This window comes from Nuphar pumila, chromosome 3, assembly GCF_984573655.1.
Source record: "Nuphar pumila chromosome 3, dmNupPumi1.hap1.1, whole genome shotgun sequence".
NCBI classification, from domain to species: Eukaryota; Viridiplantae; Streptophyta; class Magnoliopsida; order Nymphaeales; family Nymphaeaceae; genus Nuphar; species Nuphar pumila.
In genome coordinates this window covers 111,887,975-111,902,796 of record NC_143251.1, presented here as the reverse complement: position 1 = coordinate 111,902,796, position 14,822 = coordinate 111,887,975, and the positions used below count along the sequence as shown (strand labels likewise).

Here is a 14,822-nt window from a genome sequence, read left to right as displayed (position 1 = left end):
GATATGATTATGGTTTTAAATACTCCCACTTGCTGTGGGCCTTTCTCTTTTAGAAAACCAAGAACTTTCTGCAACTTGCTCAAGGAAAAAAATAATGAAAAGATGATTCCAAAACTAGCTCAGGGAAAAGAAAGAAGTTCTAGTTGTTTCAAAAGTTACCAATTTATGATGTATGTGGTTGGACCACCACAATTATGTTCACATAGAATTCTCCATCTATAATTTCTTTTCTAATTTTTTTTAAATTGCCCATAAAAAATTAAATATTTTTTATTGCCTAATCATTAAAATATATTGTGGCTGGGTTTAAATTGCTGCAGCATCCACACCTCCCTGAGAGATAGAGGTGGCAAGGTGGCCAAAGCAGTCAACCCCTCCAGTCGTTATTTTTCCTCAACTCTCCATTGTGTGTGTGTTTGTGTTTCTCTTTTCTTCCTCCTCCATCAAAAACAAAAAATTGCTAAGGTCTGCTAGATATATCTATGCTTGGTAAGCAAACAAGGGCACACCCCCAAGAATTCATCAAAATCTAGACCCATGCCCAACATGTCAGAAACACCTGCAATCAAGCTCCCATCTTTCCTTGCTTTCACGGATCAAGATGGGCCAAGGAGCCCAACATCACCACTAGAGATGAAGAACTCATCCAATTTTGTGAAGTCACCAAGAGGGTGGCAACAGAAGGATTCTGAAGGTATAGGACTGGGAATTGTGGCAGCTATGAGCAACACCAACAAGACCCAGGATGAAATTTTTTCCTCCAAATCCACCATCTCTGCCATCTTGGTTGTCCCAATAAAGAACCACCAAGCAGCCTCACAGCCCATCCCAATTGCTTCTGCCAGAGCCTCGCCCAAATTCAGAGACACAAAGCTTGAGTCTGAATTATCAGAGAGCTACACATGTGTGATATCCCACTATGGTCCCAATTCAATCAGAAAGCATGAATATTTCTATGAGCAAAGTGGGGGGGAAGAGGTTGGGAATCAATGGAGGAACTCCTGTGTGTTCTTTGCATCACCACCCAGGTATCAAGGGACTACCGTCCAGAATGATGATTTTCTCAAGTACTGCTACCTCTGCAGGAAAAGATTTCATGACCAGGATATCTACATGTACAGGTAATTATTGGATTATTTCCCTCAATTTTCTTTATGTTCTTTGCAGAAATGGATGCCTCATGCTTGCATCTCTTGCCAATATCATTTTTTATCTATGATGGTGTATAGGTATATATCTGTTTGTGGTGGTTGATCAACAAATTTTTCGGAAATTTTTCCCATAAATTTGTGTTCTGAGTCCATCATGGAATGGGTGTGGGGAATTTTATCATGATTTTCTGCCTTTTAAAATTTTATGTATATTTTTAAGAGTCTTGCATGAGTTTGGTTCTTTTTATTTGCACTATGGTCTTAGGAGGTTTTTCACTTTACTACTGTTTCAGATAAAAATAGGTAGGGTGAAATTGGCTTTAGTTTGGGAATTGATGTTGGTTTTGTATATTTTTGACCGACCTTCCTTTTAGAAATATTATCTTTTGTTGGTTGGGGTTGATATAGAGGTTTAGATGAATTTAGCAGCAGTAGATCGGTTGAATCAATAATGATGATTGTGTGAACTACCGACCTTCCTTTTAGAAATATTATCTTTTGTTGGTTGGGGTTGATATAGAGGTTCAGATGAATTTAGCAGCAGTAGATCGGTTGAATCAATAATGATGGTTGTGTGAACTATGTAGTATTTTGTTCAAATTAATCTATATTGGGTAAGGTTCGGATGAATTTAGCAGCAGTAGTTGGGTTGAATCAATAATGGTGGTAGTGTGAACTATGTAGTATTTTGTTCAAATTAATCTCTATCCGGTATTCCGACTTTGTTATCACCAGTGAATATTGAAGCCATCTTGGTTGGGCCTGATCTAGTAATTCATGTAATTTAGCAGCCTTAGCTAGGCTCCAATTTGGGCCAATAATTGAGATAGCATTCTTCCAAAGTGTACGATTCACTATTTACCCATTTAATTCAACGATTCTGATCTGATGTCGATTTAGGTGGATCTGATCTAGAGGATTGAAACTGTTTTCCTTGTCCTAATTCAGATCAGTGACTTTGATTCTATTAAAGTGAAATAGTTTATGATTTCAAGGCATGTGGCTGACTAGTTTAGTTGTCCTTTCTTTTCCTTTAATGTATCTAAGGCCATATTCTGCTTTCACAATCTTCCTTTTAGTAATCTATGCATTACTGGAGGTTAACATAATTTAAAAGAAAGATGCATTTTTTTATTCAGATTTATTTTCCTCTACTAGGCAAACGGTACCATTTTGCATATGACTGCTAAATCTGGTACCACCTCTGACAAATTTAGCTATTTTCAGGTACTTTTTCATGTGGCTAGACTAGATTAGTCAGGCAACTAAACAGAAATTTGAACAGTTGCTTTTGAACTAGCGGTAAATTTTTTAAATTTACTATGAAATTGGGTTTAGATTAGAGTCGCGTCAAATCCAAAAATAAAATAAATATAATGAATTTTTACTTATTTATCTCTAGTAAAATAGTAAAAAGAGATTCTAAAATCATGCCACCCATATCTCCCTTTAATAAACCATTTCTAAATCCCCATTTATTGCCAATGGATGTTAACAGATCAGTGCCTAGTTCATACATATATAAATTAAAATCGTAGATAACGAATCAACGATATAAATGTAGCAGGTCTGGCCTTAGTTGTTCATCATCTGTCTGTTGCATTGAAACATTGCCTCCTTTAAATTAAACTGTTACCAAATCTGTCTCCAAGTTTGGACCACCTTTGTTTTGTTTCACTTTAATGGAACTAATCAAGCATATTTCCATACATTCAAGTCCATTCGTATTTAATAATCAAGCATATTTCCATACAGTTATGAGCAGGAAAGCTCCATAATTGTCTTTTTTTATCTTTTCCTGGGCTTTTATAAGACTATTCTTTGTGGTATTTCCTTTTTAATATGCACCTAAATTTATGGGCATTCCTTGGAATGGTTGTCATGCAGGGAGAGTTTAAATCACTGCTTAAATTCCTACTGATTTTTCTCTGGCAAAATTAACGCAGTTGTCTGCTTCTAGAATGGAAGACTTTTTTTTGGATAATCCTAGGGAAAAAAACGTCCCATCACCGACGGCACATTGGTTGTCCTCCCGTTGCTAAAACCCTTGTGGTTCCCCTTTGCCCACCAGGGATTTCACCCAGCTTTGACCTTATGGCAAGGGACGCCACTTGTGAGTTTTGAACTTGTGATGTCCCATCATTTTGGCGACATTCAAAGTCGTCCCCCAATAAGATGAGCAGAGTTAGTGTACCAACTTGAGGACTTATATATATATATATATATATATATATATATATATATATATATATATATATATATATATATATATAGAGTAGGGATGGCAGTGGGGCGGGGCGGGGGACAAGGTTTCCACCCCCGCCCCGCCTCAAAATTTTATCCTCCACCCCCGCCCCGCCTCCGCGGCGGGGATGGATTTTATCCTCCACCCCCGCCTTCATCCCCGTTTCATGTCCTCCACCCCCGCCCCGTCCCCGTCCCCGTCCCCGCCCCGCCCCCGCCCCGTCCCCGTCCCGACCCCGCCCCCGTCCCCGACCCCGCGGGATGAGCGTGCTCGTCACCGGCGCCGCTGGCTTTGTCGGCACCCACGTCTCGCTCGCCCTCCGGAAGCGCGGTGACGGTGTCGTCGGCCTCGACATTCGACAACTTCAACGACTACTACGACCCCTCGCTCAAGAAGGCCCGCCGTCGAATCCTCGGCGACCACGGCGTCTTCGTCATCGCCGGCGACATCAACGACGCCCGGCTCCTGGCCAAGCTCTTCGACCTCGTCGCCTTCACCCACGTGATGCACCTCGCCGCCCAGGCCGGAGTCCGGTACGCTATCGAGAACCCGGCGTCCTACGTGCACAGTAACGTCGCCCGGCTCCAGGGTTAGGAAATTAGGGAAGGGAGTTAGGGTTAGTAAACAGTTCATCTGAGTTGGGGGCGGGGATGGGGCGGGGCCGGGACGGGGATGGGCCGGGGGCGGGGCGGGGATGGGCCGGGGCGGGGCCGGGGCGGGGATGGGGCGGGGCGGGGCGGGGCGGGGGAACGTGCCAGTCCATCCCCGCCTCCACCCCCGGACGGGGATGGATTTTAACCTTCATCCCCGCCTCCATCCCCGTTTCATACCCTTCATCCCCGGTCCAAACGGGGCGAGGCGGGGCGGGGCCCCGCTTTCCCCCGGTCCACTGCCATCCCTAATATAGAGAGAGAGAGAGAGAGAGAGAGAGAAATGTGTATCTTCTAAACCATTTATTTTTCAAACCGTCTTAGACCCCTTTAAAAAACATATTTGTATGTGTATTATGCTTAATCCAAAATTATAGGTGTGCTTAGCATTGTTTATTCACTAAAAAAACATGCTTTGGATTGAATCAATTTAACAGGAATTTTTATTTTTAGTTAATCAAGTTTTTAGCACAATATGAACCTTTCATTTTTTGTTGAGTTAATAACACGTCTAAATATGAAAAATATTTCAACTAACATATGTTTTCTATTAAATAAAGCATGACTATCACATATATTGGTTTAGATTAAGCAAAAAAACATGCAATTATGTTTTCTAAAAAGGCCTAGGACGGTCTAAAAGGTAAATGGTCTGGAAGATACACATCTCTCTCTCTCTCTCTCTCTCTCTCTCTCTCTCTCTCTCTATATATATATATATATATATATATATATATATATATATATATATATATATATAGGTGTGTGTGTGTGTGTGTGCCACTTAGACCATTTAGCCAGTCAGTCCAAGTGCTCTAAGTTTCTGGCAACTTAATTGAGTCTGTTTTCTGACTCAACTGGCAAGCTGATGATTCTTCAATAAGAATTTTCTTCTACATATCAACTTGGATTCTAATGTTTTCAAAACTTAGTGGTGCTTTTGCTAAATTGATGGGGGGTTTTTTTTTCGCTTTTGCAGGGGAGATAAAGCATTTTGTAGTGTGGAGTGTAGATGCCAACAAATTATGAGTGACGAGTACAAAGAGAAATGTGGGCGTGGAGCCAGGAAACCATGTGACTACTCTGTTTCCCCCTGCTCTGCTCCAAGGCTTTTCTCTGCTGGTGTTGCAGCAGCTTAACTATCAAATAAAAAAGCAAAAAAAAGAAAATGAGAATAATCTAGACGGGCGTAGTGTATTTTGGAAATTAAGAGGTTTTAGAGTATTTTATGTAAATTTCATTGTGTAAGAAAGCCCTCAGTGGGTTTAAAAGCAAATATAAATGTTTTTTATTATGAATTATTGATGTCACAAAAGCAAATTGTCTATTAGTTACATGATTGCCAATTGCCAAGAATAGTAGTTATACTCTCTCTCTCTCTCTCTCTCTCTCTCTCTCTCTCTCTCTATATATATATATATATATATATATATATATATATATATATATATATTCAAAAAAATGGCAAAAATGATGCTCCTAAAATGTTTCATATTTACCAAATTCGTCGAATGAACAATATTGCATGTTCTTAGTTTTTTCTTGTTACTTTTACCCTTTCTAGGTGCGAATTTTTTATTTTTGTACGTAATGATGTTAAAATATTACTCCCACAGAACGCATCAACAAAATCACAACTGAGGTTGCAAAATTCCAAAAAAGAATGCAAAAATTGAAATAATTTGCTAAAATCATAATAAATTTTGCACAAAAACTTACGAAAATCATAAAATTTGTGAAAGTTCGATAATTGTGAAATTGTTGACGAGTATCACTTTGAGTATTGTGAAATTCTAAAATATTTGCGAAAGTCCGATATTGAGAAATTTCTTATTTTCATGCACCTGTATTGTGAAATTACTTTTTCTTACAAAATTTGGTCCCATATAAATGCACGTGTAGATTTTTTTTTTTCTCGTATGTACATGAAAAGTGTGGCAACCTCAATCTTCTTGCCTCTAGAACCCAAACCCTTCTAGGCATTCTCGTGAAAGTTGTTTGTTCCACCTCATGCAAGGTTGTCGTATCCTTCTCCTTCACTTTTCTCAGCTAGCTATTAAGGTGAGTTTCGTATAATATATCTATTGTTTTATTATTTTTTTCCTTTCTTTTTTTTTACAATATAGTTTTCTCTTTTTTTATTTGATTGTTGTTGTTGACTTATTATATATATTTCGTAGTTGGATGTAACCTTATGTAAACATCCAATATTTGTCACTGGATTTATCGTTTATGGTTTGCAATTTTTAGGGATTTTCACATACAATTTCTATTATTTTGTTGTTTTTTCTTTTTCTTTACAATGTTCATGGTCTTCTTCTTTTTGTTTGGATATTGTTATAGACTTATTACGTATGTTTCATTGTTTAGGGTTTATAAACTTTAGGGGTTTTCGCATATAATTACCTACAAAAGTCTGCATGAATATGCATCATGGAGTTTGCCTTTAAGTAGCGTATTTTCATCATGGAGTTTTGTCAATAATTCTTACTACCTGTCCATTTTGCTTTCTAGCTCATAGTTTCTTGAATGCAACAAACTTAGTTGTTTCTAAGAAAACTATGCCTATCTATAATTTAGCTTATTATGAGTTAAAAGCACTTGGTGCCAAATATTGCATGATTTTGTGATCTTTTCTTCAACTGATGCATCATTTCTAAAGAACATGGAAGTCTTATAACCATTAGAACATGGAAGTCTTCGATTTACAAATCTGCATGAAAAGGTTGAACATGATTATGTGATCTTTTTATTTTTAAATCATAGGTAAATCATGATGTCTAAATGTGATGCAAGCAAAGGAATCAACGACCAGTCACCCAAAATAAATGTGGTGGTTGAGACTTTGGAGGTGTAATACTTCAAAATCTTAACTTAAAAACTTCATAATTTTTTTTCAATTGATGCAAGGCTCTATCGGTGGCACTGCTTCAACTGAAGTACGCACTAAGTGGCTCACTAGAATGCAAGCTAGAACTAAGTTCAAGAAAGAGCCAACCAAGGACAAGAACTCTTTATCACGAAAATAAAAAATATAGTGAAAATATTTATTTTGGTTTGAATTAGAACTTTGGGTGGGTTACAGGTATTCAAACACATCATCATTCTTTTACAAATTAATTTAAATCATTCATCAAATAAATAAATTGTTCATAAAACCAGTTTTAAGAATAATAAACAATTATTCAAAGCAAAGTACCCGAGATTCAAATAGTTGGTTTGTGGCACCACTTACAACATCTCGCAACCGCTTCAGCTTGTTCACACATAACAACATCGAGTCTCAATAGAAAACATAATAACCATGCATGCATACACAACACTAAACATACATGTATTCAACATTCTTTTAGAATATATACAATACAATTTAGCAATCATCATGCATTCACATAGATAACTAGATCAGTTAAACTCATGTAATGTATTATCATAGCATGCGATTAATTAACCATCAACATCATCAAGTGCATGCTTTCAACACAGATATAATATAAATGCAATTGCATAATCAGAAAATGAACATACTCGATTAATGCATTAATTTTCTTGCTAAGCAATCATGTCGGGTACTTGAAGGGTATGCCACGAAACAAACGAGATCACTTGAGGATTTATTATGCTATATATTTTAGTTTTCCTGAGTGACTGACTGAATTAGGACCCACTAGGAGCAGTGCACAACCGAGAGATGTTTCTCCAGGATTGATCATACCACTTCTGCAGAACTCATGGATATATCACCTAGGACAAAATTGGTAGTCCGGCTCCCTAACTTCGAGGATTGAGAATCAACTGAGTCATTGTCACTCGAAGCATAATAACATCATGATGGTCTAATAGAGTTTTGTACCACCTATCATCTCCAAGGTAGACCTAGGATTTTTTGTAACATATACCCTAGCAAGATATACCTAGAATCCTTAAATTATGACTATATCTATTAAGGTTATAGGTCAATGCCTCTTATTCATAGGAATAACTCATTCCATTGAGTATGTCTTCAGTTTTCTTTTTGAACGGTTGCTCAACATGTACTTATAAGCATGCATATGACTACATACGATTTTCATAATCTCGTGCACAAATACAACATATGACATACTCATATTGATATTAAAATTATATGTCACATGCACATTCTCATCATGATTTCATTTATCATTAGCATATACATATCACAATATTATATGCATCTATAATATCACGTGCATATCATAACCACATGTTGCATCTCATAACACATATCATGAGCATTTCATGTTGCACATTAACACTTCATGCAACCCATTATAACAAAAAAATTAATATAGTATTCAATGATTATTCATAAGTATTGGTACATTTGCCCAACCTCAATAGACCTACATATTGTACAAGGATAGGTCATGTGTCCATCTAGTTCAACTCTGGAACCAAATCGTGTCTAATTGGTTCACTTTCATAACCATGACATGTATGCAAACATAAGATCCAAATTCAGAACTATATGAACTAAATTTCTCAGTTAGTAAAAATTATGCCATACCTTGTATATAATGAATTTAAATAAATAATGTTTACTGTAGATGAACATATATGTTAGTTGTCTATAATCAATAACCTAAATCCAAACTCATTCTAGATCAAGGAATAATAATTCTCTAACTGGAACATGTTTTTTGTTCACATAACAGACTTGTCTGGTTTAGTCTTTCTGAAGAACCATTAGTCAATGAACTTACATAATAAAATAAATTTTGAAATTTTTATTGTAGTTATCTTGGTGTGTCTGACACAAGCTCCAAAAAATCAGGTCTAAACTCCTTCCCAACAGAGAATTAAAAATTACACACTACAATCTATTTCTTTTCTTAAACAGACTATCACAGAAATTTCAAGTTCTTAAACAAGCTTCCATGATTTTTAATTCTCAAACCATAATGAATCAATGCATACGATTTTTATCATTTATTTTTCAATATATAAGCTAACACATAAAAATATTGGTCATAAATGTTAAATAGTTTAAGAGAAATAAAAATTATAAAAACATGCAATGATCAAATAATCTCTCCCACCCTACCTCTTCCACTCTTGCCTACCCATAAAAAACCCCACCAATTTGTCTTGTAACATCATGTTCTCACTATGCATTTCTTTCTTCCTATTTAACTTTGAATCTTGATTGTAACTAATAGATGAGAAGAAAGTCATAAAAATCATATTTGCACTGCTTGAATTCTCTACTCTAACTATAGTACAAGGACAAACTTATCATTCATTAAATTATCATATCTAGATTAGTTTGTATTTTAATTACATTATGAATTTTAAACTTCAATCATGCTAATGGTGAGTTTAGATTTAAATTCAAATTGGAATTAAATCTCAAATGAAATTCAACTCCAAATTAAAATTAAATCTCGAATGAAATTCAAATCAAATTGAGATTCAAATTAGCTTGAGATTCAAACTCAAATTAACATTTAAACTTAATTCTAACTTAGACCAAATTTGAAATATGAAAATTCATCTTTATTCATTGAATAATTAGAAACAAATTTGTTGGTATTACAAGAGGACTAGACAAAATATAGTGAAGTACTACTAGTTTCTAAAAAAAAAATGGTAAGTAAAATAAGTATATTATAAGTTTTTTTAGGTGTGTTTATTTGTTTTATTTGTATGTTGATTCTTTTAAAAATAACATGAGTATATTTACCTATTTAATGCAGCACCTAGAAAGATTCATACTTAGACTTGGTAGTTTTCACAGCAAAAAATGACAGAGGACATGCTCTGCCAAAAACCATTTACATGACCTTGTACTTCTTTGTGAGTCTATAAAGTAATGTTTATCTTCTTTTCTTCTTTCTCATAGAAACTAATAAGTACACATTGAAATTCATAGCAAATGCTTGAAACTCCCCTACATCAAGATGGGCATGCACATGCTTGGAGCTTGACCCTTTGTTGTATCTATTTTATGAATATGACAATATATATGCTAATATAATATAAAATTTGAATTGCACAATGATAATGCATAAAATGTATATTATATTATCATAAAATCATACAATTATATGTGCTTATATAGCTTAAGAACCCTTTATGTTGTTCTAGATAAGAAGGAGCTACAGTTCAAATTTCATCATAATCGGAGTTAAAATGAAGGAATTAGAGCATTTTTTGATAAATCAGATCCGTACCAATGCAAAGTGGATCCAAATCCGATCCAAAATCATACAAATAAAGTCTAGATCTGATCCACATGTCATCCATACCCAACTCCAAATATCCAACGTGAATTTTTTTATAAAAGGTCTCTTAATATTGGTGCAAGTGATTTTTAGTAAATTTTAAAAGTTTCATGTACTAAATTATAAATAGTTGTAAATAGGACTTATTTTATAATTTTGTAAAATATGTTTCTATATATAGGGGATGTCTAGCTCTGATTCCATTGTCTTTGCCTAGGGTTTCATGCCACCCTCTCCATATCAATGCTTCCCTTTTGCTTTCTAAATTTCTTCTTCTTCCTTGCTTCTTCCTTGCCTGTGACTTTTAACTTTTTTCTTTTTCATCGTATTACATGTTTCTTTTTATTGTGTGGCTTTATTTTTGCTGCAGGTACCCACGGTTGAAGGCTTCAAACTTGGATTTGGTGTGAATCACCATCTACCTTTATGATCGGCCGGTCGAGAACTCTCCCTTTGTAATCTACCTATCTTCCTCTTCATTAACTCGATCTCCAACGTGTTACAGCCAAAAATAGATTCCAACAAAAAAGACATTTATGGCATAAAAACCAAGGTATAAGTCTGCTCTTTCCTACCCCCAGACTCATCGAGCAACCCTTGAGGTGCGCCTTCCTCTCACTCTCTACTTTTTGGTCTTTATTTCCCTACTTTTTCAAAGAATCTGAGTCTTGGCCCCTTTTTTTTTTGTTTAGGTATGGGTTTCTGATATTTTATAGTATTTTGTATCTAGAATCAGATTCTATGGTCTGGTCATTTTCTTGATGGTATTTTTGTTGAGTCTTTTGGTCAAAACCCTAGCCAAATAGGCTAGCCGGCTAGAGGTGTTTTGCGAAAATTGTGTCTGAGTCTTGATCGGTCTTTTATTTTTTTTATTGTTTAGTTAGTTTAATGTATTGAGTCTCAAGTCTGATTAGGTTTAGTTTTTATATTTTTAAATTTATGTTTTTAGAAAAATAAAAATAGATTAAATTAGTTCTTGCTAATTTTCTTGATTTCCATTCCTAATATTTTTGTTTTAGTTAAATCATTGCATATAGATTAGATTAAATCCCTTATTCATGTTATTTTAAATCAGTTAGGCATAGATTTGATTAGAGTCAATTAGATTAGGTTCTTTATTATCGTTAATTAGGTTAGATTTTAATTTATTTAGAATTTTTAAAATAGCTGATTAGAATTTTTTTAATCTTTTTTATTCTTTTCTATTTTAGGTAGATAGAACTGCTTAGTTTCTGATTAATTTCATAGGTTGGTTTTTATATTGATTAAAGCATGTCTTTTTGTTATTTTATCATATTAGTTAATATTTTGATCAAATTTAATTAGTTATTATTTAATTAATAGTTTAGTTTAGAAATTCTTATAATAAATAAGCAGTGCTTTTAATTTTTCTTGTTCAACTGAATAGATTAGATTTTATTTATTGTCTTTATCAGTAGTTAGTTGTTAGTTTACTTTCAGAAACTTTATTTTTTTAGCACTTAGTTAGATATTCAATCACGTTATTTCTTAATTATTGTTTTTTAATTGATAGAATTAATTTTAGCCAATTTAGGAATAGTTAGTTATATTTTGTTTAATCATTAATTTTAGTTCACGTTAATGTTGTTAATTAGATTAGTCTGGTAGTTATTTCATGTCATTAGATTAGTTATTTAGAAATTAGTTTAGAAAAAAAATAAAGTAGTTGATTTATTCTTTTCTCTCATATTATCTTTTTCTTTAGTATAATTTAGATTATTTCTTGAAATTGCATTTTGCTGCAGATGAATCTTGCTTAATTCAATTATTTAGATTTAATTTTATTTGAGTTACATTAATTTTCGATTAGATTTGATTGTTATCTTACAGATTAGTTTTTATTAATTAAATCATTAGTCGTATCTTTTATTTTTCAATTATCGGGTTTTCTTTAATTAGTATAGATAATAGTATTTTTTGTTAAATCGTATTAGTTGTAGAAAGTCAGTTATTAATTTAGCTAGTCAGCCTTAGTTTTGTTTAATTCACATCAATATTAGTTTAGTTGTTAATTTGATTGTTCAATTAAAAATAGCTTAGTTAAATAAAATAATGATAGGTGAGTCTTGTTTCTTGTTTTAATTCATTAATTAAGTTAGTTTTTTTATTTATTTTGCTTCAGATTGTTATCAGTAGATTTGTTATTCCATACAGTAGTTTAGTTAATTAGTTGTTAGTTTGTTATTTATTCTTATCATTTAGTGAGCATATTAGTTATTCTCAATTCTTGTTATTCGGTTAACATAGATTTCTTGATCTTTCTTTTTGTTAGTAGTTAATTCTAAATTAGAATAATCAATTTTTTTCTTAGTTATTAATTGTCATCTTTATTTCATAGTTTAGTTTAGTTAATTAATTTTATTGTTTCCTTTTTAATTTAGTTCCCTTAATTTTATCATCTTTTATTTAGTTAGAATATATGATTATTCTTTAGAATAGGGTAGGTTCCCTTTTGTTTTTGTATTACCGGTCCCTATAATTATAAGGAGGAGGGTGGGCTGAGGTGGAAGTGTCAGATTATTTTATTAAAGCTCCCTTGAATTTGCTAGAGGGCCTGAGCCTAGGTTAGAATTTTTATTGTTTTTTGTCCCTTTTTAATTTTAATTAGCATTGTAATTAAGAATAGTATAATTTTCTTTTCCACTTATTAATAAAGTGAATTATTTTTCCTAAGTTTCGTTTCCTGAGGAGTCGATCCGACTTGCTACTCTACAACGAGTGCAAGAACTGGTTTTAAAATTATTATTTGATGCTCCATTCTTGGTTTAAAAATATTGTTTTCAAAATCGATTTATGTTGCAGATTTTGATTCTTGACAACTGGGATAATTATCACTAAGTTCTTTGGAAGTTGAATATGGAAGTCAAGGAGTTAAGATTGTACAATTCGATGGAGAGTAACAAACTTGTTGATACTAACGCTATAGAGATGGTATGTAATATTACCTATTATATATTGTACTTGTTTTGTTCAAGTACTCATTTGATTTAATATTCTTTAATAGGTTTATTTTTTTATGGGTTATACTATTTACTCAAAATTATTGGCCACTGTTGTGCAAGACATTCATGAGCAATCAAACTGGTAATTACTTTTGTACATGTTTGCTAACTCATTTTGTACATGTTTATTCAAATGGTATATAAATGTTACAGGTATGATTGCAGAACATATGTCCTTTTGTATATGCAATACCTAGGATTAGGTTAACCATTAAATTTCATACACATACACCATGCTATGTGTTCATGTTTTGTTTCTTTTTTCTGTATATTTATCGCATTTTTACTAAGTGACCTTTTTTCAGGATAATGTAACTGCATTTAGGCATTGATTGATAAAGGTCTATAAATGTGAAAGGAAGATCATCCGTGAAAAGTGGAAGAAAAAGAGGGTTGAGCTTGCAACAATAAAAACTGATGAAGAGTCAAAGACGGAGTATGCTTTTTACATTGAGGATGTAGATATGGCATCAGATAATTAGGTGTCAGATGGTGGTGAGAGTTTACAAGAGCTCTGGGCAGTCATGAGTGACATAACAAAGCAATGAGTCATTGACCTTTTTTTTGTGTTTTTGTTATGTACATTAATTAATTAAATGAAACTTTATATATTATTGAAGTTGTTTGAATTTTGTTATGTATATTAATTAATGAATATGTGTATTGTATATATTAATTAATTAATTAAAGTTATTTATAAATAAAGTTGTTTGAGTCTTGTTTTTGAAGGAGGATAAATTGTGTATATAACAAGGAATAAAGTTGTTTGGGTATTGTTTTTTGAGGAAGATGAATTGTATATATAACAGGGAATGAAGTTGTTTGAGTCTTTGTTTTTAGAGGATGAATTATGTGTATAACAAGGAATGAAGTTTTTTTTAATCTTGTAAGTTGTTGGATATATATTATTTTTGTATAATGTACAAAAAATACGGAATAAACATGTGTTTGTAACTGGTGAATTTTTTTACTAAAAAGAAATTTTGCAAGGTGCGTGCAAATTTTTGTTCATTTTTTTTAAATCAGAAAGTAAATTCGCAAGGTACATGTGAATTTCTATTCATTCTTTTTATTTAAACAAGAATGATCATAAATTTTTATGTACCTTGTGAATTTACTTTCTTATTTAAAAAAATGAACAAAAATTTGCATGCACCTTGCAAAATTCTTTTATTATGCAAAAATTCACCAGTTACAAACGTGTTCATTCTGTGTTTTTTTACACATTATACACAAATGATCTCATAAACAAATTCATTATATGTTATAAAAATAACACATATCAAACAATTTAGAAGGTACAAACAACTTTATTTCCTATTATATACACAATTCATCATCCTCCAAAAACAAGACTCAAACAACTTCATTCATAAACAACTTAAATTAATCAATTAATATACATAACAAAATTCAAATAACTTCAATAATATATAAAGTTCAATTAATCAATTAATGTACATAACAAATTTCAAGCAATTTCAATCAATTAATATACATAGAAAAAT

General features: G+C 33.0%; 1 protein-coding gene across 3 annotated transcripts; it reads left to right on the top strand.

Moving 5' to 3' along the window:
• The first annotated feature begins 339 nt into the window (after nucleotides 1-339).
• On the top strand, nucleotides 340-13,928 carry LOC149843318 (FCS-Like Zinc finger 14-like). Of its 3 annotated transcripts, none has more exons than XR_016430861.1 (4): nucleotides 416-1,121; nucleotides 10,662-10,893; nucleotides 13,115-13,243; nucleotides 13,620-13,928. XR_016430861.1 is itself a non-coding variant. In XM_089999717.1 (2 exons), exons 1-2 carry the CDS (start codon nucleotides 538-540, stop codon nucleotides 5,183-5,185), a joined length of 744 nt encoding a protein of 247 aa, XP_089855843.1. In that variant the 5' UTR covers nucleotides 340-537; the 3' UTR covers nucleotides 5,186-5,428. The 3 variants fall into 3 exon arrangements, 1 of the variants encoding a protein (XP_089855843.1); XR_016430862.1 differs by having other exon boundaries at nucleotides 13,317-13,683; XM_089999717.1 differs by lacking the exons at nucleotides 10,662-10,893; nucleotides 13,115-13,243; nucleotides 13,620-13,928 and adding an exon at nucleotides 5,026-5,428 and having other exon boundaries at nucleotides 340-1,121.
• Nucleotides 13,929-14,822: the final 894 nt, after the last annotated feature.